The sequence below is a fragment of the Culicoides brevitarsis genome, chromosome 1, assembly GCF_036172545.1.
Source record: "Culicoides brevitarsis isolate CSIRO-B50_1 chromosome 1, AGI_CSIRO_Cbre_v1, whole genome shotgun sequence".
Lineage (NCBI taxonomy): Eukaryota > Metazoa > Arthropoda > Insecta > Diptera > Ceratopogonidae > Culicoides > Culicoides brevitarsis.
The window spans coordinates 12,930,666-12,957,558 of NC_087085.1; the positions used below are offsets into that span (position 1 = coordinate 12,930,666).

Below are 26,893 nucleotides of genomic sequence, written 5' to 3' on the forward strand. Positions count from 1 at the left end.
TCTAAAATTTTTATTTTATTAATTTATGTTTTTCTCTTTTTTCAATAAGCAAATACGATTCGCAATTTTATCTTTTTTTTGTATTTCTTGTTTGTAACCCATTAGATCATCCTTCCATTCAACTCATCCCCATCAAAAAGTTTGTTTTAGTAACATCGTAAAATTTTATCGGTTTTCAGTTAGTTGTTTAATAAAAATAAAAACAAACAAAAACAGAGAGAAAAACACACGAGACGAGACGCGAGTAAAGCAACGACTGAAACCAAAACGCCATAGATAAAATTTTACGAGGCTTCAGCTGACATGAGATATACCTATCTACCATGCAGCGCGGAATATACAGACAAAAAAGTGCGAATGGAAGGGGTATCATAGAGTATAAACTGCTTTTGATATTTTTTTTACATTAATTAATGTGTCAAAATTATAATTATAATAATTATTCTTTTACTCACAAATTGAATTTTGTACTTTGTTGCTAAATGAAGCGTGAACCGTTAAAGTCATGTTAGGTCACTACCGTAAGGAATGTCGAGCCCCTGCTTTGATAGTTTCACTCGAATGACGTCTCTCATCTCTGAATAATAAATTTTTAGCAATTTTTAAATTATTCATTTTCCAGAGACTTCGTTTCGTTTTATTTATTCAAAATAATTACGATTCTCTTTTGTGCTGCTCAACAGGTTCCTTCATGCAAATTAAGCAAATCACTTTATTCATTTTTTAAAATAGATCGTCACAAAGACCTTTTCGATGTTCTGATAAATGTTTGATAGCGCATTCAAGATCAATGTGACAATTTGCAACAAAAACAAACAACGTCACTCAAGCATGTCTCGGATATTGCGAAACATTTTTAGGCGTATATTTGCGAAAAATTCTTTAGTAATTTCGGATTTACACATGAAATGATTTTTATACTAACGAATGAGGAAGTTCTCGAATATTTACTCTTATCTTCAGGAACCGAGTAAACAACAACAAAAGAAAACGATTAACTAAAAAAAATTTAAAGTTCCTACTGAAGAATAATTTTTGCGCAGTCATGTGCACCCAAAATATTTCAAGAGTCATATATCAGATGAAGTCTTTGATTGGTAATATTTTTATAAGTTTATGACCTTGTAAAAGTTTTGATTTCTTTTAGTGAGATAATGCCCAAAAATGATGTAAAGTTTCGGGGTTTGCACTCAAATGAGCTGCATTTTAAATTTGTTTGAAAAATTATAAAAATATAAATTTTTGCAATAATTTTGTGTTGAATAAAAATTTTTATTAACAAATTTAAGGCTGCTCAAAATTTACAATTTTTTGTCAAAAAAAAAAAAAAATCAGGCAAAATATTACAAAAAAAAATAGTTTTGAAATAATATTGACTGATGACTTAAAATTGTATATAATTAATCAATATTTTTTGATGATTTAAAAATTAAAAAAAAAATTAAAAAAAAAAAAATAATTTTAATATTTAAGATTTTCTTAAAAAAAATAAACATTTTAAAGAAAAAATCCATAGGTATAAAAATATTAATTGATGGTAAATTAATTAAAAATATTTTTTATTTAATGAATGAATTTTAGATATTGGAAAACAAATATCTTTTTTATTTTTTTTAGTAATTTGACTAATTAATATAAATTAATTCAGAAAATAAAAAAATAATTTTGAAAAATATATTAAGTGATTTTTAAAAATTATAAGTAATTTAAATTAAATTATTTTTATTAATTATTCAATATTTTTTATTATTTAAATTAATTAATTTAAATAGTGTTGAAAAAATTTTCTTTTTAAATTTTATTTTGATAAAATTTAACTTTTTAATATAAATTTAATTAATTAATAATAATATTCAATTTAATTAATTAAAATCAATTTAATATTAATATTTAACTTAATTTTTATATTTAATTTTTTATTTAATTTTTAATTATTTTTATTGATTATTAAAAAAAATTATTAGTTTGACTTCTCAAATAAGGCGAAAAATTTTTAAAAATTATAAAGACTTCACAAAATCTTTACAACTCATTTAAATCTCTCTAAATGATCTTTTTCAAATTAATTTATGTACATACGTACAAAAAAAGTGTTAATTATCTTTAATAATTTGTTTATTTTTTTGTTAATTTTATAAATACCTTTGTCTGTGCAAGACGCATCCTTGACAGTAAATATTTGATATTTTTATTTAAAGAGACCATTGTGGTAGCATACCTACAGACACAAGCAACATACATATTTACCAAACAATTATATTGTTGTTGATTTAAGATTATCGACCTCTACATCGATTGTTGACACCACACACTGTATCGTCTTGCAAAACGCTCATAAATAAATCATTACTCTCGTCTACTCTTTTTTTTCTGCACAAAATATCGGAAATAAACATTTTTGATATTGAACTTCGCTCATCTTCGTATTTTTCTTCATGTCTTATGCGTCACGGCGGAGCTAAAATTGAAAAATAAAAAATTAATTATTCATGTTTAATGTCGGTTTAAAGTAAATTTAAGTAGTAACTATGAATCACAGACCTTGCACAACAATAAATCATTGACAGCCATAAATTATCACAGCATATTAATTCATTTAATTTTATTTCTGTGGCTTGTGCTGTGCTTTTGTTGTCATTTTGGACGCCAACCAAGATCTGATAATACGAGCAGTGGCTTGCGGACATCTTCAAAGTACTTTTGCGGCAACGAGCATAATTTATTTGCGTGAACTTGAACCCTATTCATTGATCATGAAAGTAAATGGATGCAATTACGGCCCTTCCTGCAACAACGAGATGCGACGTAATCACTGTTGGTGTCACGATTACAGTAATTTTGATTGAACCTATTGTGTAATCGTCAAATCATCGACCTTTTTCAAGGTTTCGCGCTGAAAAAAAAAACAAAAATTTATTATGTGAGAAATTGTGAACTTGAATTTCGTGTCAAAATATTGTGAAGCCGGTGTTTAATTGTCCATTTTTTCACAAATGCTCAATGAATTTTGTGTGAACGCCTTGTTATTTGATTTACAAACAAAACCATCGCGTCGCGCCGTGAGATATTTACTTTCCCATTCAAGTGTCACAGAGTAACACAAAGCAAGAGCGGTTTGGTGATGAAACAATTCTTCATAAAATATTTGCACTTGTCAAGTTTTCTAAGCAACCTTAACCTATTGCGATATTTCACACACAAAAAGCGTACCATGACATTATACGACAACGACTCGTGTTATGATTACCAATCTAAAATGGTATAATTATTATTCTTGCATAGCAATTTATCGTTCATCATGAATGTGATTATCATTTTGTATTTTTGCAAAATTGAAAAGATCACATCTTGACGGGGGAGGCGGAGGACAATGGTTGCTAATGACAATAATCATGAAAAATGACCAAGTAGTGATTATTGTATTAGAGATATGTCTAATAACGGCTCATTTTATTCCATTAATTGAGCATGAGGAGCAAAATATGTGATTAGCGACGCTTTTACGAGCAAGGCTTTAATTATTTTACGTGCAAGTACACACATTGGCATATCGATTTTAAATAAATTAAGGTTGTTACGAATTTATTTTTTTTTATATTTTAGCTTTATTTTAAAGCTTCAAAATATATTTTTTTTTCTTTATATTGTAAAAAAATTAAAGTTACATTAAAAAATAAATGAGAAAAAAATTGATAAAAAAATTATTTTGAATATTTGTTACATTTTATTTTTAATATTTTAATTAATTAATTAAAAAAAATATTTTTTTACCAAATTTTTGTTTATTTTTTAATTTAATTTTAAGTTTTTCAAAAAATATTTAAAAAAAAAATTAAAAAGGTTTTTTTAAAAATATATTTTTAAATATTTGATTTTTTTAATAACTTTAAGCTTTCTTAATCCGTCGAAAAATACTAAAATTAAATTTTAATGATTTTTTTCACACTTTCAATTAATTAATTAAAATAATAAAATAATAATAAATATTTAAAAAAATTAATTTTTTCTAAAAAAAACACAATTTATACCTAATTAATAATATTTAAAAAAATAATTAAATTAAATTAATTAATTAATTAATTAATTAATTAAAAAATTAAAAAAATTAACTTCAAAAAAAAACAATTTTAATTTTAACGACCTTTTAAAAAAAATCATAAATAATTAACAAAACAATTAATACAGTAATTAATAAATTTTAAAAATTAGAGCAAAAAAATTAAATTAATTTAATGATGGAATTAAAAATTTTTGATAAAAATTTTTAGTATTTTGAAAAAAAATTTATTGAGAAAATTTAAAATTGAATTTCTTTTTTTTTTATTTCGAAAAACAATTGATAAAAAATGTTTAAATAAAATTGTAACGACCTTAAATAATAAAAAAATCATAAATAATTAACAAGTAACAACTTACCGGTTAATATAATTTATTTTATTACATCACCATAAATACCGTTACATTTTTATCTTAACTATTTCTCTCGTTGAGGGACGCTCATAAAAAAATTGGTCTCATCGTATGTAAATCATATTTCTTACGCGGAAGTAATTTTTTCTTACGAGGAAATATCAGAGATTTCTCGAAAATTCGCTATATTGAGTGTGAATTAACCGAAATTTTGCCATCGGCAATCAAAGCGAAAATTATTACAACACCAAAACAAACAAGTTTCGTGCGAAAAAGCACTTTTTTCTTGTTGTTTTAAAGCGTAATGAAAGTGATTACTTACCTACATCAACATCCAATCCGTGGCACTGTGTCACTTTTCGTTCGAAAAGAGGTTTTTTCGGCGGTTAATCTGAATAAATAATTTTATGATGATGATGATGGCGCTTTAATTAGCATTTATAAACATAATAAAATTATTCACACCTTTTTTGTGTGTAAGATACAGAGACAGGTTTCGTCGATTATTTAGAGAGACGTATTTTGATGGATTTTATAAACGTGAAAATGTTTGTTTATTTTTAAAAAATGCTGAGTTCATGTTTGGGAAGGAATGAGGCGTTAAAAGTGATTGAACCTTGACTTTGAATGTTGCGCTTTAGGTGAATTTTTTTGTGATACAGGAAATTTCTTCTGGTTTGATTTGCAATTTTTGCATGCAATACGAGTTTTTTGACCTTCTACATAAATGGGCACGAAAAAAGTTGTTTAAAAACTTTTTCATCTCTAACGAGAGTTGAAATGAACTAATTTGTGAAAAAATATGCTAAATATTTGGCTTATTAAAATTTTTAAAATTTAGGTCGCTAAAAGTTTATTTTAAATTTTAATTTTTTGACCTAATTTTTCTTTGCAAAATTTGAAAAAAAAATAATATTTTGAAATAATTTTTTTAATATATTAATTTTGTATACTTGATTAAATTTTAATTTTTTGATAATTATTAAATTAATTAAAAATTTTTATAAAAATTTAATAAAAAGTAATAAAAATTTTATTTAAAATTATAGTAAAATAATTATTAAAATAATTTTAATAAATTATAAAGAATCATTAATAATTTTATTCTAAAATTATTATTTTTGAAAAATTTATGTTCAAAAATTTCTTTTTTATTTTTAAAGTAATTTAGATTTCATTATAGAAGATTTTTAGATAGAAATTGAAAAAAACAAAAATATTTATTTAGTGAAAACATAAGTTTCATTTAAAAAATTTTAAAATTATTTTACAAAAATAATTATTGAAAAATGAAAAAAAAATTTAATTTATGAGAAATCGAAAAATATTTTTAAAAAACTATTTGAAAATTTAAATTTTTTATCAAAAAATTAGAAAAAAATTTTTTTCATTGAAAAAATATGAAAATTATTTAATTTTTATTAAAAAAGTGAATTAAAGAGTTCCATATAAATGCGTTAATCCCCAAAAAATTTCGTATTTGATTTACAAAAAAAAAAATCCTTGTATCGAATAAAAACCCATCAACCCATAAATAAAATCCATCACTGCTTTTCCAGCTCATTAACCTCTCTCTCCCACTCCATTTAGCGACATCATCATTCACGATAAAATCAACTTTTGTGTCGTTTCAGCTGTAATTTCATTATTAATGTCCTTGTTAACGATCTTTGTTCTCGAGAATGTAACACGTTAGTATGAAAATTAGCTGTGAATCGCATGACGCAACTGTCTGACAAAAGGTTATTTATCGTTTTACACAGAAAAATCAGGAAGTTGTTTGCGATGGAGATGTCTGGTTTCGCATTCCGATGCACTTTCAGACATTTATAAATTACTTTCCCGTTGCTTTGATAACCTTGCATGCGAAAAAAGTGCTGAGAATTGTTCTGACACACCCACCCCTGACCCAAATTGCGAAATAATTTATGCTTTAAAATATTTCTAATGAGTCAAAGATAGTAGAAGAAGGTTAATTAGCCTTCAACTAGATTCTTGAAAAAAAAATTTTTTTTTTTTTGAAGTTAAGTCAATAATTTTTTTTTCTTTGTCTTTCCAGGAAAAGCTGCTCAGCAAATTGGATGAAAGCGAACTCGAGCCGCCAACGAGCCAAGAAGATGAATGTGTCATTTGCATTAATGCACGTGCGACAATGCAAACATCACCATGTGGCCATCGGGTTGTCTGCCGCCGATGTTTCGTGAAAACGATACAAAGTGCCGTCGCGCAACGAATGTTGCCATTGCGATGTGTTATTTGTCGGTGAGTAAAAAAAAAAATTTTTTTTTATTTATTTTTATTATTTTTTTTTTCAAAGGTATATAAAGGGCATCGTCTTTTCGATGTTTCACGATGACTGACTAAATAAAAATAGGAGTTGAATTTTGAATTTTTTCCAGTCTATGTTTTTTTTAATGTAATGTATGGTGTCTGTGAATGGATGTAGCGTAGTAATTCGTTATATTTAAAAAAAAAATTAAACTACATTAAACTAGAGTAAAATTTTCGTCTTGGCGCTGAGTAAATGCCGACCGCAGGAAGAAAATGAGGGAATTTTATTGTTCTGTTTGTGGAAGTGGTAGAACCTTTGCTTTGTTCTGCTTCTCCGTCTTATAAGCTAGTTTGAGTGCACTTAATTCCTGCACGAGTTGAAGTTCCGATTCCAACTTTTGTTTCTGATTTCCATCCAGCTTATCGCCTTTCTCTTGTTTATCCTTCAAAATGCGAATTTCGCGCAATTTTTTGTGGATTTTCGCCATTTTTGGATCTTTTTCTACCTTTTCTGGCGTTGCTTTTACCGGAGGAGCATCATTTTCGGAATGACCATTTGTTATGACGGCAGTTTCAGGTCGTTGTTTCATTTGACGCCCATTTTTCGGGGTACGTTCGCCTCCCGCGGTGAAAGGACGTTGCGGTTTGTTCTCTTTTTTGGGAGTTTCCCCGTCTTTTCCTTCGGATTTGCGATTCGGGCGTCGTTGTTGGTTGTTATTTCGGAAATTTTTCGTGCCAGTTGGCGTTCTGCCATTCGTGGAAGCACCATTTGGCGATGATTTGTAGCCTGCTGGCAGTCCGGGAATGTATTTCTCGTCGAGATCCGTGCCCGGAGGCAAGTTACGGAGACTTGGCGGAACGTATTTTGCCTTGCTTGCTTGCGGCGTACTCGATTGGATGCCCTCGATCTTTTCGTCGGTGATGACGGGTTGCGCAAAAGTGTCTTCGGGAAAGTTTTGCCATGCAACTTCCCACAATTCTTGCTTTTCGGGCCACAAAGTTTCATGCAAAAGGGCTCCCGAGTAGTGCCAGATCTTGAATCCGTTGCCGATACGCAAGCGAGGGGCGCATGTTGCGGTGACGTAAATATCTCCGGCGGGACTCCATTCGAGTTGCGTGGTATCGGGAGCGGAAGACGTCGAAACTTGCTTCTTTTGGTCCATGTCCCAAACTTCGATTTGTCCGCGCAAGTTGCCGAAACCGCCGAATAAGACGAGATTTCCGAAAGAGTTGAAATGAACGGCATTTCTGGGACCAGTGCCAAAGTCAAAAATTTGATCACATTTCAGATTGAAGAGAGTTGCCTTGGATGGCATGTAACCATAAACGACACAAAATTCCGTTGCACGTGGGCTCCAAGCGACAGAATGGATCGGGCCTTCGACATTAAGTTGCACGGAAAACGAGTCGCCTTTCGTGTTAATAAAGTGCAACGCTTGCTTCCCATAATAAGAAACTCCCGTGTTGTCGACATCGGTCGACGTAAGAAGCAATAAACCCGTGCCTTTGCTATTCCAGATCATTTGAACGTTGTCGGCTTGGAAAAAACTCTTTTGTGCCACCGGTTGTGACGCCTCAATGTTCGGATACTTGAACAACTTGCACATCGACGGCGCCCCTTTGACTCCTGGAACATAGAAACCAATGTGCGGACTATTTCCGGGAGATAAGGATACGGCGCCGCCATTTCGTCCGCCTCCAAGGCGCTTTGCTGGCTTGCTGAGGCCCTCGCTGTCGGGCTGTAACTCGTAAAATAACACTTCGCCGCCGCACATGAGTGCCACGAGTGATTCGTCACTGCTCCAATGCGGTTCCCAGTCAATTTGGCGCTTTTGCACGCACGAGAACGCCTCGTTGCCCGTCGTTGTCTCGTAAAAGTACAAATTTGGTGCGCCCTCGGGATTGGCGGGTGACGTCGTGAAGATTTCCCATGTCATCAAGTACGTGCCTCGCGGCGAAAACTTCAAGTAAAAGGCCTTTGGACGAGGTAGCGACGCAATTATGCGCCAATTATCGTGCGGCGTCGCAATATGAACCTTTGTACCGTTTGCCCAGGCAAGGTATTTACCATCATGACTAAACACAAGAGCTCGGCAATTTTTACTTTCGTCACGAGCAAATGCGGGATCTGCTACGTAGCTTTTGTCGGTATTTGAAGCATTCCAGACTTCGACGCCCGTGTTGGAGCGCACTGAAACGAAAAAACAAAAGGTCAATTATCGCTTATCAGCGGAGGAACACGGAAACACGAGCGAACGAGATAATCCGAAAAATGAGAAAGCACAGAAAAAAACAAACATGACGTAGGCGAAAATGTGCAGTGACATTTGATGATGAAATTTTCATTGAAATCCAGTCATTTTCACTCGTTCTTCATAATTTTCGTGTTTCTCGTGTTCTTAAATGACAGAAAATGAAGAAATTTTGATAAAAACTTACGAGCTAGAGCAGGTAATTTGCTTTTTTGAGCCATGATGGTCCCAACGTCTCTCAGCTGTCTTCACTAGAAGAAGTGCGAAAGAAAAGTCATCCGCTGTTTCGAAAAAAATTGTATGCCTCTTTACTTTCGATGTCCATTTCGACTTTAATTCCGGTTGAATGAGTTGAAAAATAAGCATTTCGAGCAAATTTTAACAATTTTCTTTCCTAAAACTCGAAAAAAGAGCTTAAGTTCTACATTTTATAGAAGAACTTTTTTACGAAATTTATGAAAAACTTCAGAGATATTTAAAGTTTAGTGAATGAGACGAATGAAAATGATAAATTTTGAATTAACAATGACAAATTTTTAAAAATTCGTTATTTTCATGTGTAAACGACTGGTATTTTGTTATTGCTTATTTTAATGAAACGTTTTTTTCATTTTTTCAGAACACGAATAAATCGATTGACGTCCAGCACGGGAACATGGAGACTTCAAAATTCAGCAAGTGCTTATTCGATGAGAGTAAGATTCATTTTTTCGCTTTAAATGAACTTTTTAAACAAATTTTTGTTATGCAGGTTCCCGGATCATCAAGTTCCTACAGTGTCGATGGTCGTGTAACACAATCCGCGAGTCTTTTTTCCATGAGTTCAGGATCATCTTGTACTTCAGGTAAGAATTTTTCTTCAAAAAATCTAAAAAAAAATTAAAAGGAAATTATTTAAAACATCAATTTTAATTAAAATTTACGTTATAAAATTATTATTTAAATTATTTAAAACAAATATATTTTTTATTATTTTTTAAAAATTAATAAAATTTAAAGAATTTTATTATAATTAAAAAAAATATATTTATCAATAGTGCTTTTGAAATTATAAAACTTAATAAAAAACATTCAAATAATTGAAATCAATAAAATTATAAAAAATAAAAAAAAAAAATAAATAAAAATTCTTAAATAAATTTAATTTAAATTTAAAAATAAAATTAATTAATTTTTAAAATAAATAAAATTAATTTGAATTTTAATTAATTATTATTTTTTTAATGAAATTAATTTTTTTAATAATAAAATATTTAATTATTTAAATTATTAAATAATATAATTAAAATTAAACAATTTTTAATTAATAAAATTATTTTTAAAAAATTATATAAAATTTAAAAATTTTTAAAATCGAATATTTGATAAATTAAATTAATTTTTTTGCTATTATTTAATTTTAAAAATAAATTTAATGAAACTAAAAACATTAAACATTTTTTTAATTGAATTTTTTTTTTATTTTTTTAAAGGAATGTCAAATGCAACGAGTTGTTCAGCTACATCTGCCACATCCGGTACGTCGGGAGTGTCTTCCACGTCGTCTGCCTCATCGATATCTGGGCCTCCAAATCCGAATCCACATCCGCATAAGCATTCCGGCAGTTGTTCCACGGGATGTTTGGGTGCTATTCCACGAAATCCTTCCTATTATCATCAATACCAAACTAGTAGTAGTGGTTATATTAGAAAACATGGCCAGTATTCGTTTAGAGTGAGTCTTAATTTCTAAAATTTAACGAAAAAACATTTTTTAACCAAATTTTTACATAAAAATTACAGCATAGAACTCTTGAAATGCCAAACAAATTATCGCCAATCAAAGAATTACCACTTAGAAGCAATAACACAACAACCCATAACAGTAGAGATAGCAGTAGAGACAATAGATCTAACTCGAATATCAATTTAGCATCTAGTAACAACAATACAACAACAAGTAGTAATACGAAGAAAGGTTCCCAATCTTCCAGGAGACGAACACCGTCGCCCGTGAACAATCCAGCAGCGAGATTCAAGTAAGTTTTCTATAAAAAAATCATAAAAAATGCACAAAACGTGTTAAGTTCATAAATCTTTCTCAACACTTCTTAACTCTTTCTTTGCCTCTCACTTATTTAATCAAAATTTTATACACACTTCAACAATTTTTTAACAGAATTATTATTTATGAACCATTCAGCTTGCAAGCGAAAAAAATCTGCAAGACAATTTTTGGCATCAATCCAAACATTTTTCATTTTTTTTTCTTTTGCTTTGACAAAAATGAGAAATTGAAACCACTGAAACAAATATTTGACCAAATTCTATAAAAAAATAAAAATCTCTTAATTAATTGATATTTGCTCCTTTATAATTCCCATTTTTATTTTTTTTTGCAGAAATTACACGGATCCTCCTGCGACAACGACGAAAAATACTGACAGCGATGCAAAAGCTGCAACCGCAAAACCCAGTAAAATAATAATTAATCGAGAGAATAGCAGTAATCATATCGAACATGCGAAAAGTGGCAAAAATAGTGGTCCAAATAAACTTGGATTGAATTCAAAAGTTGTTCCTGTGGCATCAAAATCGCCGATAAACAAGACAAACATGGCAACGGGCAAACCAATTACACCCGTGAAAGCTGCCACGACATCGCGTGTGGTAAAGTCGGCGGGCAGCGGAACGCCAAGCAACAAGACAGCGACAACGAGTGGCATGACGCGTTCCAGTAGCGCCTCGTGCGAGAGGAATGACAATAAAAGGAACGAAAATATCGAGAAAAAGAAGAAAGAGGAAAAATTAAGACTGAAATTAGAGAAGGAAGCGAAAAAGGTAATTTTTTTTAGTAATAAAAAAAAATATTTTTTAATTTTTTTTTTCGTTAATAGGAGGAACAACGCATTGCCAAACAAGAAGCCAAAGAAGCGAAAGAACGTACAAACCGCAAAAAGAGCTTCTTTAGTCGTAACAAGGAGCCTAAAGAAGTCACTGAAGCACTTTTATCTGCTGAGGTTACATAAATGTCAAAAACCCCGAAAATTTTTTTTTCATAATTTTTATTTTATTGAGAAATGGCTGCCAAAGACCTTTCATCGATCCTTACAAAGTGAAGTAGACCGAAAAATAATCAAAAAAGTTCCTTACAAATCCTTGAATTTTAATTTTGTATGAAAAAAAAAATCTGTAAATCGCTTGAAATGTTAGAAAAATGAAAGAATTTAATGAAAAATGGTAGAAAGCCCCGTTTTTTCAATGAATTATTTGCTAGTGGCTTATTTATCTGCTAATTATACGCTTTAAATGTGTTATCATTATATCTAGATTTAACAAAAAAATGTAGCTTTTAATGAAAAATTTTTCAGTTTTTTTAAAAAATTATTTTAAATCTCCTAAAAATCTGTAGGAAAACAAACCCAAGTCAATTCAACAATAAAACAAAACTTTTCGAATCCAAAACAATTTTATGAACTAAACTGCTGTTAATACGTTTTACTACCGTAGTTTTTATTATAGTTGTGTAAGAAAAGAAAAACAAGCATTAAAAAAATATTTATCAAAAAAATTGTTGTTACACAAAAAAAACTTGTATACTCATCATGTAATCCAAAAGTAATAAAACTTACAATAAAATAATAGAAAAAAAACATATCGATCGAAAAATTTTATGTTTGGCTCAAATTTTGCTTCCAATATTTATTGTTAGAGATTTATTTGATTTTTTATTGATTTTTAGAGAAAAAAAAAACAATAAATGAAGAACTTGAGGTCTATTAATTGATAAAACGCAAAAAAAAAGAAAATATTTAACCAAAAAATGATTGTTTTAAAATGTTACAACTACTAGATTTAGAAAATTTACAGATGAAAATAATATTAACAAAAAAAAATAAATGAATAGAAAACCATTTAATAAAAGTTGTTGAAGAAAAAAAAATATTTAAAAATAAAAAAATAATTTTTTAATGGAAATTTAAAGGTAAGATTTTTAATTTTCCAAAATTTTAATTAAATTTGATTTAATTAATCAAAAATCAAAGTTTAAAAATTAATTGAAATTAAATTAAATTAAATTTAAATTAATTTTTAAAAATAGGTATATGATTAATTAATTTAATAAAAAATATATTTTTAGAAAATTTCTTGAAAAGAAATATCTACCTATTTTTAATTTTTTTTTTTAAATTAAAAATTTACTTTTAATTCAATTTTAATTTAATTCAAAAATCATAAATTTGTAAATAAAATTAAAAATTAAATAACATTTTTAATTCAAATTGTCAATTTGAATAAAACTTTTAAAATTTTATATTTTTTACCGCATTTCGAAGAAAAAATGCGGTATTATGGAGATTAATTAATTTCAAAATTTTTAAAAATCAGTGTTATAGCCTCGAGTTAAAAATATCAACCATATTTTTGAAATTCATCCTAAAGATTTTTATTTTTTTAAATATCAACCAATGAGAATTATTCTAAATTTAAGCTTCAAATTTCAGCCAATAAGTTGAGCTCAAGCCCTCAATTTGAATCAAGCCTCCAAGATTTTCATTTAATTAAAAAGCCTTCGATCAACCAATGAGAATTGAGATTCAAAATCAATTTTCAGCCAAAAGTTGAAAATCCATGAGAGCTGAGCTCAAGCCTCCAAGATTTTCATTTCAATTTCAGAGTTGAAATTATCAAAAATATCAACTAATGAAATTAATTAATTAAAATCAAAAATAATTCTGGGTGCATTTCCGAAATACAAATTTCAGGAATTCACCCGAAATTTAAATAAATTGAATATAAATTTATTAGACATATGTCGATCAAATATTAACATCTGAAATGCGGTCAAGTTGAACGTACGCAGTACGAATACAGCTATATCTTGTTTTAAATTAAAATTAAAAGAATTTAAAAAAAAAATTAAAATAATTTTTTTTTATATTTTAAAAAGAATTAAAATAAAAAATATTTTTTTAAATTTTTTTTTTAAATATTTTTTTATTTTTATTTGCAAATTTCTTGAATCACATCTTAAACTTAGTTAAAACTCTTAATTAACAAAATAATTTATCTCTTTTTTTTTCTTCTTATTGACTAAAATGCCTCATCTGATCATGTCACTTTCCAAGAAGAAACACCTTAAATACCCAATTGTTTCAAGCATTGTTCGAATCTGCCGCCTTGGATTGGAGGCAATTGACCTACGCAGTTGTATCCGCCCAAATAATGCGTGTTCATGTAATCGCGACAATCAATTTTTCCATCGCCATTGCAATCTTTGTTGCCGTATTTAGACATGTATCCTTGAACGGCAGTCGCAGCACACAAGGGGTCATTGGCACAATTGGCATAAGCTGAAAATTTTAATTTTTTAAATTAGATTAAAACATAATTGGTCAAAATTTTGTCAAATTTACCTGTTTCTGATGTTGGAAGTTCGCCAGCGAGTGTTGGTTTGCCCGCATCAGCCCAATAGCTCCATGTGAGACGGAAAAGTCCACAAACGCCTCCTTCGCATTGTGTTCCGAGTTTGCATTCCGACATGGCTTCACAAATGCATCCTAAACAGGCTTCCGTAACAGGTGCATTACCGGCTTGAGGAGCAGCTGCAGCAGCGTTTTGTTGTTGAACGACTGAAAAATACGAGAAAAAATTAAAATTTAATCCTTCAAACTCCTACAAATTAATTTTTGTTTAAAAAAATTTCGCGAACTGACCTTCTACAAGATTTTATTTACAAAAGAACAGTTTTAAGCTGCTTATTGGGAATGTCACCGGCAGCATGGCGCGCAACGGTACTACGAAATTACACCGGTATCAATTCCTTATTAGTTTAGCCATCAAAAAAAATACTCAGAAAAAAAACTAAAAACGCCTACTTTGTTTGTCACTTTAGTTTAGAAACATCTCAAGCAGTCATGAGTAATTTTACAAATTAATAAATAGACATTCAACACCGTTCTTGACATATCAACGTGTTAATCTGACAACTTAATTAGACGATTTCTATTCATGGAATTGATCAACTTGAGACTTGTTTGACTTTTGCAAGGATAAAAATGTTCAATAATCCTTTAAAATTCGTTCTTGTTCCATTTTTTCTTGTGATAAGAGAAATTTCAACAACAAAAAAATCAATTATCGCGCCCGAAATGGGCACAAGGTTCATCAACAAAGTCGTTATCTCTCAAAAATTCCACGAATATCGACCGACTTTCGAAATTTTTATTTATTTTTATTGTTGTTACTTGTCTATCATAGAATATTTCTACGTCAATCAAAACTTTTTATGGGGGATTCCACAGAAATTCAAGCCATCAAGATACGGCGAGAACAATAGATTTAATTAGCACGAATATTGTCCACCTTCAACTCGCACGAAAACATGAGAAATTATACATTCAAATGGTAATGATCTGTAAAATTCTCTGTAGATGTGGCGTTTGTACTTGTTGGTGTGTGGGATCTCGCAAAGAAATTACGTCATCGAAGCGGTTCCGGAATCTTTACCGAAAATGTTCTTGAAAATTTGTTTTTTTTCTGATTTTTACCGGGTAAGTACATGAAATATTAAAATTTCAACTAAATATTAAATTTTTTTAAATCATTTAATTTAAATTTAAATCAATCGAAAACATTTTGAATTGATTTTTAATTATTTTAATAGATTTTTAAATTAAAAAGTGAATTAAATTTAAAATTAATTTTTTTTTATTTTATTTTTAAAAATAATATATTACAAATTTTATAGGGTTTTTTAATTTAAAATAATATATTTAATTTTATGTTTATCAATTTAAAAATTAAAATTTTTCATTAATTTAAAAAGATTTTTTATTTCTGTATTAATTTTTGAAGTCTAATTTTAATTGAAAAATTATTTATTTATTCTTTCTTTTAAAATTGAAATTTTATTTAATTTTCTCAGAAATAAAAAAATTAATTTTGAATCAAAAAAAATTATTTTTTTGATTTTTTGAACCTAAAACTTTATGATTTTTATTAAAAATGGCATAAAATAATTCCAAATATGCTATTTAATATTTTAAAATTAATATTTTTACGCAAAATTTATCGATCTTTCTAACAATTTTCTCTCAAAATTATTTTTTTAAATTTATCGAATTAAAAAAAATTTCACTTTAAAATATTTTTCAGATATTTAATTGCTCCTGAAGGTCTTTTACTGAATAAATAATTCAAAAAAACTCATCTACAAGTCATGAATTTCTATTTTTGTCCCTTATTCTGATGTAAATAAATAATGTTTTCATGTCACGAAGTTGTCAACTTTACAAAAACAACACAAAAAACAACTTCCTTGTAAATTAAAATTACTTACTTGGCAAGTGCGAGACATCAGCAGCCACGAATCCAAGAACTGCCAATGCAAAGTATGCGATCACGTATTTAGTCATTTTTTTTTATTCCTCTGGGATTTACTTGCGTTGTTTAATGCCGAACGAGAACTGAAGAGCTGTTCTGTAAAACCAGTTGTATTTATACTATTTACTTAAAGGGAGACGATCAAGTTGGTTGTTCGACGTACCTACGAGTATTTGATCGGATTTTCATTGCGCTGTATGTGAACTTGAATGTGAATCATCCCCACCATTCGTTTTGGCTTGAACGAGAATTCTTATCTTCCCGTGAAATTAAAGTAGAACGATCTATTTATTTTTTTAATATAATAGTTTAAATTAAACTAAAAATAAAAAAAATATATTTTAATTTAAAATAAAAATATTTAATTAATTTTATAATTTTTTTTAAATTAATTTAAAAAATTAATTAAATTATTTATTAAATTAATTTCAAAATTAATTAAAATAATTTTTTAAATAATTTTATTTTTTTTTTATTTAATTTAAAAAATAATTAAAATTTGCATTTTTCATTAATTTATTGAGAAAAAAAAAATAACCAGGCGTTTCCATAATTTTTTTAATTATTTTTTTTCATTTCAGGATACAAAAAAAAATTTTCATCGAATTTTTGTTACATTTTTCATTGACGCACCAAAAAAGAACGAAGAAGAATCAAAAGCAACGAAATAAAACACGAATAGACAAGTATCGAACAGTATCGACGATACTTGACAGGTAATTGAACTTCTTCATAGGCTTGATCTTCACGACGCCCATAACAAGGCAAAGAAAAGAAAAAAAACCAACAATTTTATCTTAATGCATCTATGACGTCAGCCTGTGAACTTCCTACTGTGTGTGTTGCTTTTGTTGTGTGAACTCTTAATTTAGCGAAGACGATCGCTAAATAAATTTATTCGCGAATATTAAATTCATCTTCCTACAAAATGTTTCAGTCATTCATTGAAAAAAAAAAAATGTAAATTAAGCGTTTTGTACATTGATTTGCTTACTTTATGGCAAAAAAATAATGCGCGAGAATCCCATTATAACAGTTATTGAATGCAATTTGCAGCAATAAAATACCATGGCTTACTTTCCATACGGAGTTATGGAAGCTGTGAGATAATCGTAAATCAAAAAATTTATGCCGTGAACGACATTGAACTTGGCAATCGGTTGAAGGGAATTGTGTCATGAGCGGATTGACCTGAAATGAGGAAGATTTTGCGTGGTTTTAATTTGAGGTAATTTTTAAAAATAATTTTTTCTTGATATTTATCTCATTTTGCATTTTTTTTAAAAAATATTGCACGTTGACCCTTAAAATTTTTGAAATTTTAATAATTTTTAATTTATAAAATTTTAAAATATAAAATTAAAATAAAATCCTTAAATTAAATTAAAAAAAATTAAATTAAATATTAATTAAAAATTTGTGATATTTTATCTTTTATATCATTAAATTTTGTATTAAAATTTTATGAAAAATATTGGATTCAAAACTATTTAATTAATTATTTTTGGATAAAAAAAAATCAAAATTTTTGTTCATTTTTTTATTTTTAGGCAAGTTTTAATTTATTTTTAAATTAATTTTTTAAACAAAGAATTTTAATTTAATTTTTAATTTTTTTTTCTTGAAAATTCAATAAAATTCTGAAAAAAAAAAACATTTTAAATGAAAATATATTTTTATAAAAAATTTTATTTAATTATTTTCTCAGCAAATTAAAAATAGTAGAAAAATATTTTAATAAAAATATTTTTTTAACATAATAAATTAATTTCCTAATTAAATTTTTAACAAATAATTTAAATTAATTTTTAATTTAATTTAATTTGTGGGTAAAATTTATAATTTTTTTAATTATCAAAATTGTTAAATTGACTCCTCAGATAGGAATTTTCCACAAAATTAATTTTTCATTATCGCTATACTTCATTCCGAACCCTTTTTATCTAAATCCATGGACAGGTTTTACAAATTTACCGCTATTGCATACCAATAAACATACCTGTAACACCTGTTTTAATTTTTTTTTTTTGTAACTTTCAGCGACAACATCAACACATAAACATTCCGACAAAAATATCAGTCGATCGGCAACTCTTGAACCAAGCACGTCGCTTGAACAAACATTTAAAGTGTTATCGCATAATTTCCTCACCGCACGGTTATTAAATAACGCATCATGCACTCCAAAATAATTATTTACATATCCGCAGTTGTTTTATTGGCAATCACTGTTGACGGTAAAAATTTTATTTTTTTTACGATCGAAAATTTTACTAAAATTACCTTTTTTTTCTCAGCTGCCTTTGATGCTGATTGCGCGAGATGCTTATGTCACGTCCAAACAGGATGCAATTCGAAACATCCAGCAGGTCCCTACAAAATCAGCTGGCCTTATTGGGCGGATGCCGGCAAGCCAACTGTCAACGGAGAAGATCCCGATTCGGAAACTGCCTTCAAAAATTGCGTCAAGAGCGAAAAATGTAACTTTGATGCTGTCTCAGGGTACATGAGAAATTTCGAGCAGGTAAGTTGAAAAACTCGTTTGTCGTTGTTTGTTTTTTAAATTTTTTTAACTCTCACATCGCATATTCTTGAAAAACGTATTCAATGCTAATGAAATCATCAATTAAAAAAAAAACAGGATTGCGATGACGATGGAAATGTAGATTGCTTGGATTACGTAAAGACGCATGTCTTTGGCGGGTATGGATGTCAAGGAGACTTGCCGAAGCATTTGCAGAAGAAATTCGACGATTGCATCGCTGGAAATGCTTAAAAAATTAAAATTACGAGAAAAATAAAGGAAAAAAGTATTTTCATGTTTTAGATTAAATTTTATTCTTCCATCATTTTCTGTAGCGACTCCTAAACTGAGTCTCCAGTTTTTTTTTGTGAATCAATATGTGAGTGTAATTTTCATTTATTTTATTTTTTGTGTTCAGTGTTTTAATTTTTTTTTCATGAATTTGTTCTTAAATTCTTGTTTTTATCTCGATTTTATGAATTTTTCATTTAAATTAAGTTTTTTTTAAATATTTTTTTTTTTCATTAAAGATTTATACAGCGATTCTTCTTAAATAATTGGATTTTTAATACATTATTTTTTATTATCTCATCATTTTTTCAGAGCTTATCGGCATAAACTTCCACTTTTTTCCTAACATCGATCTTTGAATATCTTGGCGGGAACAGGAAATAAAGGAAATTATGTTTCATTCACATATTTTTTTTAAATGTCGCTCTTTTCGTGTAAATACATTCACTTATTATAATATAATATAAGATAATAAATTTAATCGATTATTATGGCGAGTATAAACATATTTTATTTTTGTTGATAAAAATTGTAATTTAATATTTTTATCAGACAAAAATTAAAAAAAAAAAAAAGTAGTACGTCGTGGATTTTTTTATTTTTGGGAGAAATCCACTTGTTGTCGTAGAAATAAAGTATAAAAAAGGAAGATTTAAGTAAATAGAGATTAATAAATTAATAATTAACAAAAAAAAAAATAGTGACAGAGAGTGAAGGATAAGAGAAATTTTAAAAATAAAATAAAATCGAAACGTTTCTAATTTTAAACAACCACAATTTACAATCAAAATTCACTCCATTTAGTTTTTTTTTTGTTTCTTTTCTTTTCTAATTAATTAAAAAATAATTTAATATCAACTTTTGTGTCATTTCTTTTCTTCTTCTTTGAAATTAAAAAAAAATGATTAAAAATAATAATTACAATAAAATAAAATTCATCACAATTTCCATCAATTTTATAGGGTTATCTCATTTTTTTTATACATCAGTATCAAACCTACAAAAATCTCACTTTACATTTACGACAAAGGGTGTATGTGTGTGTGTTGGGTGTTTTTGAAGATTTTACTTGCATTTTTTTTAATAAAATATTTGATATTATAGTTTTTTTAATATAATATTCGTTTGTTGTACAAGGAAGAAAATGGGAAAAAAATGAACGTTTTTTTTTTTAAATATTCTTTTCATTATTTTACTTTAAGAATTCTAATTTATAATAATTTTAAATATGATTGAAAAAATTGCTGCAGGATTTTTCGAGTTGTTGGCTAAAAAATACTTGGTTTTGTACTAAAATTGTAAGAAATATCTTATTTTGCTGAATGGCAGAAAAAATTGTTGTTGGTGCTCCATTTTGTTATCTACGATAGTTCAAAACTATTTAAGTATGAAAAAGTTTTCTAATAGTATTCTACGAAAATTCTAGTTCCTATATTCAATCATGTGGCATGATTTTTTTTTGTAGTTTGAAAAATACTCAGAAGAAAAATATTTTTTTGACAGAGGTAGCAAACAGTTTTCTTGTTTTTCATGACTTTTCTATCTCTCTAGTATAAATAGAGTTAAATATAATGTTTAAAAATATCACAATAACTTCACTTTTTTTATAGTTTTTGTCATACTTGAAAAAATTTCTACCTATTTTTCTTGTTTTTATGAAGCACCAATAATATTATATAATAAAAAAAAAGTTAAAAATAATCTCATGTTATACTGGGAAGTGACGAGGTTGAGGAAGAAGAAACTGCAGCAATCCTAAGTAATACGTGTCTAATGTTCGTCCATTTTTCATATATTAAATTTCAAGTTCAAAAAAATTATTTTTTGGGGAAATTACCTCCGCGACGCGTTTTCTCTACAAAAGGAAAACCGAAAAAATTAAGAAATTTCAAAATACTTCAATCCATTTTCCATCCGTGTTCTCAAAGGTGGTTCCTTGCACAGCAAATTTAGTAGTTCATTGGTCATGCCTCTGCGCCTCCGATGAGCGATGACGTGTTTTTCGGCGTATATGTCTTTGCATTCGGATCCAGAACGAGAGACGATGGGTCCAACGACGTTACTTGCACCGCCGCCGACGCCAACAATCGAACCGCCTCCCAAAACCATATGCCCCAAGGGACTTACAGATTGCTGTTGTTGCTGTTGCTGCTGCTGCGACGACTGAAGTCCCGTTACGTCGTGATGCATCGTCGTGGCAAAACTAAATGTGTCTGGCATTGAAGGCATCACTGCGAGTAATTGAGCAATTTTTGCTTTGAGATCAAGTAGTTCGTTATTTCGTTCACGTAAAAGTGCTAAAAAAAATAAAAATTAATTTAAAAAATTTTTTTAAATGAATTTTTTAACTCACAATCGCGCATTTCAATATCACGCTTCGATTCTCCCAACGCAGAAAACAAATCCAATTTGACTCGTGTCTCGGCCGACAAGTTCTTTTCGAGTGTCGCATTCTTCATGCGCAAGTCATTCACCGTTATGAGATCAGAGTGTTGTTGTTGCTCGCGATTTCGCAGTTCAACTTCCATTTTGCGCAATTCTTGTTCGTAGCGTTGCGTTTGTTTCTCGACATTGTGCTTCATTTCCTCGAATGCCGCATATTCGCGTCGGAATTTGTTCACGTCGTTTTCCATTTGTTGCTTCTTCATGCGACACGCTTCCGAATTGCAGTCAGATCTAAGAAAAAAAATATTTTAAAAATTTTTAAAGGGAAAAAAAAATATGAAAATTTACCTTGCAGCCTTTTCTTCGGCCTGTTTGCGATATTTCCGTTCGTTATTTAGCTGAGCCTCGAGCGATTGTCGCAATCGTCGCTCCTCCGTCAATCGTCGTTCCAGATTTTGCATTGTTTGTCGTTCAACTTGTCGTACATTGTTCAATTCTTGTAATCTGTGGAGCATGAAAAAGAAATCATATTAATGTCACATGAAAGAATATTTTTAAAAAGAAGAAAAAACAAAAAATTTTATAAAAAAAAATATTTTTAAAATTCAATTTAAGTCCATTTATATCAAAATTTTTGTTTGAGATTTTATTTTGAATTCAAAATTAAAATAAATAATAATTTTAAACAATTTTTTTAAATCTTCAAAAAAATTTTATTAAAAAATTTAATTTATATTTCAAAATATTTTCAGAATAAAAAGATATTATTGAATATTTTTGCCATAAAATACTCTCAAACAATTTATTAAAATTGAAATTTTTTTAAACTTGAAAATTTTTTAAAAAATTGTTTTAAATTAATTTTGTGAAAACAAAAAATAAAGAAAAGAATTCTCAAAGATGATTTTTTCTCAAATTTTGAAGATTTTCTTGAAATCCAAAATCATTTGTAGAAAAAATTAAATTATAAATTTTTAAATTAAAATTTTTTAATTAATTTTAATTTGAGTTTTAATACATTATTAAAGAAATTTCACAAAGTAAAATTATTAAATATGTATCAGAATTTTTATTTTTTTCTTCAAAAATATTTTTTTTTATTTTTTGAAAAAAGAAAAAACATGTAAAAATAATTATTTTCGATTACTTCTAAATTTAAAAAATTGAATTTAAACTTAAAAATTTGTTTACGAAAAATTGAAAAAAGTATTTTTTTAATGTGTGATTTTTTTAAATTAAATTTTTAATTTTTCAAATCCGAAAAAAATTAAAATTAAATAAATCTTTAGCTTTTTAGCAAAAAAAAAATTTTTGAGACTTTTTATAAGAAAAAAATTAAAAACTCACTTTGAATGTAATTCATCGTTTTCCTTTTGTTTGGCCTGCAAACATGACTTGACACTCGACGCATTACTCTCGCATTTCTGTCGTAACTCGTGCTCGTTTTGCTTCAACGCATGTATCTCGGACTTGAGTTTCTTCACCTCCGCCTCAAACTTGGGACACGATTCGCATGCCTTGCTGTGCTCCTTGTTGTTGCACACGGCAAACTGCTGGAAAAGTGTCTCGGCGTGCTGCTGAGTATTGTTATGATGATTTGAACTGCTTGTGCTAGAACTGTGTTGACTATTTTGATTGTCTTTGGACGTTGTTGTCGAAGCACTGCTTTCCGCGGAAATGCCGGAATTCTTGTTGCCCTTGTTACCGCGACCTTTTCTGCCGCTCTTTGTGCGTTCCTTTTCGTTACTCGGCGTCGTCGTCGTCGTCGTCGCGTTGCTCGTCGAATTTATCGTCGTCGTCGTCGCTGTGGAAGAAGAAGAAGACGTGTCGTTGAGTTCCGCGTTTTGTTGGCACATGGATTGTTGTTGGGGCAGCTCGTAGTCTTGCTTTGTCGCGTAATGCTGCAGATTGCCATTTTGTTGGAGTTTTGAACTTTTCTGCTCGGACACCTTGCTCCCAAATGCTTCATCATAGCTCGTGGCTGACGACGACGTCGCATTTGTACTTGGGTTACTTAGCTGATAATGATTCTGTTTCGGTGAGTCTTTGTCATGATGAGTTTTTTGTTGTTGCTGTGATGTAAAGTCGTACGTGGCGTCACGATCTTTGCTGTGGTTGTTGTTGTTATTCAGACTTATGTGATTCGACGATGACTGGAAAGAATTTTTGCCGCTGTTATTTAAGCTCGTCATCACACCGCTGCTTCCCTGCTGATGCTCCTTGCCATCACTCTTGCGATGTCGCGCGGAACTATTACTATTACTACTAGATGGATTATTAGATACTTGTGTGTTGTGATTATATCCGACACCATTTGATATCACGGAATTCGAATGCGACGCCATACTGATGGACGACGACAAACCGAACAGCAAACTGGCTGCCGCTCCGATCGCATGCCCATTTGTCATACTCGACGACGACGACGTACTCGAACTACTACTATTATTATTATTCAACAATTTGCTTGTATTGTTTTGAGCGTTTTTGTTGCTGCTGCTGCTGTTTGTCGTACTTGTCGTCGAAGAAGAAGAAGATGTCGTCGTTGTCGCTGCGTGATTTGTCGCAACAACAACCGGATCTTTTTCCTGCGACTGCAATTGTTGATCCGAGAGACTTGGCGGGGTCTCGTCTTGCGGAAGAGCTTGTTGCAATAATTGCATGTAGAAGTCATTTTCTTTGGCAACCTCACGCTGCTTTCGCTGTCTTATTCGATAGCCAACGTAGCTTTTGAAACCAAAGCCTAATGTCACCACAGGATAACCAATACTAAAAAAAAAATGATAAAAATTAATGAAAATTTCTCGAAAAGCTTAAAAAGCTTACCAGTGTGCTGCAAACGGTCGACATAAATCTAAATGTGGCATATTTCTACTATCTTTCCATCTAATGGCTGCTTCTAAGTACACAAATATTATCCATAATATTATCGTTGGCAGACAAACTCCTCGATCTGTTAAAATAAAATACGAAAATTATTTGAAAATTACCGAAATTGCTCTAAATAAAAATCAAAAATTTTTTCATGTAAGAATTTCAAAAAAAATGGAGTAAAATTTTAAAAAAAATCAAAATTATGACAAAAATGATCAATTTCTGCGATGTTTTCAATATTTTTTAAAAATTTTCTGAAGTAAAAATTTAATATTTTTATTTTCGAAGAATAAAAGATTTTTACTTCACTTTTTTATGTTAAATCGTCAACCAAAAATATTTTACTAATTTTTTTTTAATTTTTGATCTGAATAATTTTTTAATTTACATATCAATTTTAATGAAATAAAAGAAAAAATAATTTTAGAAGAGAATTTAAAAAAAAATCTCACTTTAATCATTTTTCACTCAAAATTTCTTTGGAAACTTTTTTTACAAAAAAAAAATATATTCTTTGACCAAGAAAAGTTTTCAAAATTTTTTAATTTTTTTTTTGTTTTTTGAAATCGTGTTCATATGAAAAAGTGAATGAAAAAAATTAAAAATATCTTCGAAAATTGAAATTTGATTTTTTTATAAAAATTCATCAAAAATTATTCATTAAAAATAGTTTAAAAAAAATACTCTATAAGCTGATAATTTTTGTCATAATTTGAAAATTCTTTAATTTTCGATGTTAAGATTTTTAAAAGGAGCTTTTTAATAATTTTTTTTTTAGAAATCTTACCGGTATGCCAAACGAATTGCACCCAAACATAGGTGCTGGCAACAAAAAATAACCATTGTGCTGGTATAAAAAATAAGCATATTAGATCGGAGGTGAATGCGATGCACACAAATAGGATGGAAAAGGCCTAAAAAACAAAAAAAAATGTTAAAAATTTAATTTAAAAAAAAAATTTTTTCAAAAACTCACTAATCCCTTGTATTTGAAGGAGTCATGTACTGATCGAAGCAACAACCAGAATGGCCAGAGAAATTCAAATCTGAATTCCACCAAAAAGTCTGCCGTAATCACAATCGCCCATAAAATTAGAAATTTCATATACAGAAAGGTGTTGCTGTAACGAAAAAAAGAAAAAAAAATTTAATAAAAAATATAATTTTTTTAATACTTTGTTGAGGTATGTAACACAAACTGGATAACACCTCATTTCAATGAGGTCACAACAAAGACGGCGGTCAGTCACGTTATTTATTAATTGCCTTTTTTGTACATGGATCGTTGTCGTTTCTAGAACGCCATTCACGATTACCTCATTCTCCGGCAAAAAATGCCGGGAAACTTGATTAGCATCGCTCGCTACGACACAAAATAATGCATTTCCCCCCGAAAGTGAATCGGAAGTGTTTGATTTTCGGCGAAAATGTTGAAATAAAAGGAGCGAAAATCAATTGTAAACTGTTTGAGGGAGGCCAGCATGTGCGCGATATGCGAAAATTTGCACAAACACGCACAATGTTGGAGTCGGAGTTACAACACGGATGACGATACGGCAACGGGGTTGGGGTACAGACGCTCATTATTCGCACGTACAGCAAAAAAATGCAACAAACATCTGTCTGTCGATGGCAGCTGTGTACGACGAAATGGGGAGCAAAGCTGCACACCTGCCTGTCATGTCGATTCAATTAAAATATTTTGTTTACTTTGCATTTCACTCGAGCCTGAACTCTTTCACTTGCACTTAATTTGTGTGTTTGCCATTAGATAACGATATTTTTTGTGTTGCCCGTTGCCGATATTTCGATTTATTTACAACACAATGCGCGACACAGCACCGAGAAGTGCAGCATATGAAGTCATTCGAATGCTCACACACAGAGAGGATTCTTTCTAATTTTAGTCTTAATGAAAAAAACATTCTGCTGAACGACAACATCGGTGACGACGACACGACAACGACGGCGATGATGATGATGGTGATGATGATGTGAAAACGAAAATATTTAGCATTATGTGCGTTCGCAGCGAGCGAAAAAAAAAACTATAACAAGTTCAAAGTCGTAGGTTGTGACAAAACATTCGCAGCAAAGGCACGAACGCAAAGTTCTAAGAGCAGCGTCTTGCTCGGATTTCCATGTTTTTCACGGGAAAATGTCGGAAAATCTGTTCAACAATTTTCATTTTTCTCACTCTCCATTTCCCCCGTGTGTGTGTGTGTATGTGCAGCAGCCCATTGAGGGGGTTGTATATAGAAATTCTTTTTTTTTTGTTGTGTGTGTCTATGTGCTGCTACGCGATCAATTTTACACAAGAATTTTTTCGACAAGTTTCGACGCACTTTTCACTGCACTTTTGCACGTACCTGGATAAACCCTCGGCTATTTTACTTTTCTTTATTGGTCGTCTGAATTTCGAACAATCTGTACGCCGCTTCATCCTAAAAAATCCACTTTTCTCATTGAAGACAAAATTTTTGTGTATTCGTTCTTCTACCTTACGTTACGGTTGCCCGAT

The 26,893-nt window shown here is 29.3% G+C and overlaps 5 protein-coding genes across 7 annotated transcripts in view; 2 read left to right on the forward strand and 3 right to left on the reverse strand.

Annotated features, from left to right (window-relative positions):
• The window catches only part of LOC134833544 (uncharacterized), a 43,985-nt gene extending 31,917 nt beyond the window's left edge, over positions 1–12,068 (forward strand). The window contains exons 3-9 of the mRNA XM_063847896.1: positions 6,470–6,672; positions 9,553–9,628; positions 9,685–9,778; positions 10,406–10,647; positions 10,716–10,951; positions 11,315–11,753; positions 11,810–12,068. Of these exons, the coding sequence (XP_063703966.1) occupies positions 6,470–6,672; positions 9,553–9,628; positions 9,685–9,778; positions 10,406–10,647; positions 10,716–10,951; positions 11,315–11,753; positions 11,810–11,941 (1,422 nt within the window). The 3' untranslated portion in view covers positions 11,942–12,068. The remainder of the gene's footprint in view (positions 1–6,469; positions 6,673–9,552; positions 9,629–9,684; positions 9,779–10,405; positions 10,648–10,715; positions 10,952–11,314; positions 11,754–11,809) is intronic.
• On the reverse strand, positions 6,696–9,179 carry LOC134833537 (eukaryotic translation initiation factor 2A-like). Its single transcript, XM_063847882.1, has 2 exons — positions 9,121–9,179; positions 6,696–8,872 (listed from the first exon to the last, which is right to left on the reverse strand). Exons 1-2 carry the CDS (start codon positions 9,152–9,154, stop codon positions 6,966–6,968), a joined length of 1,941 nt encoding a protein of 646 aa, XP_063703952.1. The 5' UTR covers positions 9,155–9,179; the 3' UTR covers positions 6,696–6,965.
• A 1,840-nt stretch (positions 12,069–13,908) lies between the features above and the next one.
• LOC134838039 (invertebrate-type lysozyme 3-like) lies at positions 13,909–16,371 on the reverse strand. The gene is made up of 3 exons (XM_063853484.1): positions 16,255–16,371; positions 14,330–14,545; positions 13,909–14,266 (listed from the first exon to the last, which is right to left on the reverse strand). The coding sequence occupies exons 1-3, from the start codon at positions 16,328–16,330 to the stop codon at positions 14,052–14,054; spliced, it is 507 nt and encodes a 168-aa protein (XP_063709554.1). The 5' UTR covers positions 16,331–16,371; the 3' UTR covers positions 13,909–14,051.
• Positions 16,372–18,323: 1,952 nt separating this feature from the next.
• LOC134838522 (invertebrate-type lysozyme 2-like) lies at positions 18,324–19,605 on the forward strand. 2 transcript variants are annotated; one of them, XR_010162357.1, is made up of 4 exons: positions 18,324–18,535; positions 18,596–18,822; positions 18,940–19,201; positions 19,426–19,601. XR_010162357.1 is itself a non-coding variant. In XM_063854066.1 (3 exons), exons 1-3 carry the CDS (start codon positions 18,475–18,477, stop codon positions 19,072–19,074), a joined length of 423 nt encoding a protein of 140 aa, XP_063710136.1. In that variant the 5' UTR covers positions 18,324–18,474; the 3' UTR covers positions 19,075–19,605. The 2 variants fall into 2 exon arrangements, 1 of the variants encoding a protein (XP_063710136.1); XM_063854066.1 differs by having other exon boundaries at positions 18,940–19,605.
• An 849-nt stretch (positions 19,606–20,454) lies between these two features.
• Positions 20,455–26,868, reverse strand: LOC134827743 (macoilin-2). Of its 2 annotated transcripts, XM_063840661.1 has the most exons (9): positions 26,742–26,868; positions 25,349–25,493; positions 25,160–25,286; positions 24,325–24,451; positions 22,846–24,267; positions 21,847–22,002; positions 21,467–21,789; positions 20,951–21,410; positions 20,455–20,474 (listed from the first exon to the last, which is right to left on the reverse strand). In XM_063840661.1, the coding sequence occupies exons 1-8, from the start codon at positions 26,813–26,815 to the stop codon at positions 20,992–20,994; spliced, it is 2,793 nt and encodes a 930-aa protein (XP_063696731.1). In that variant the 5' UTR covers positions 26,816–26,868; the 3' UTR covers positions 20,455–20,474; positions 20,951–20,991. The 2 variants fall into 2 exon arrangements, with proteins under 2 accessions (XP_063696731.1, XP_063696646.1); XM_063840576.1 differs by lacking the exon at positions 20,455–20,474 and having other exon boundaries at positions 20,487–21,410.
• Between the last annotated feature and the right edge of the window lie 25 nt (positions 26,869–26,893).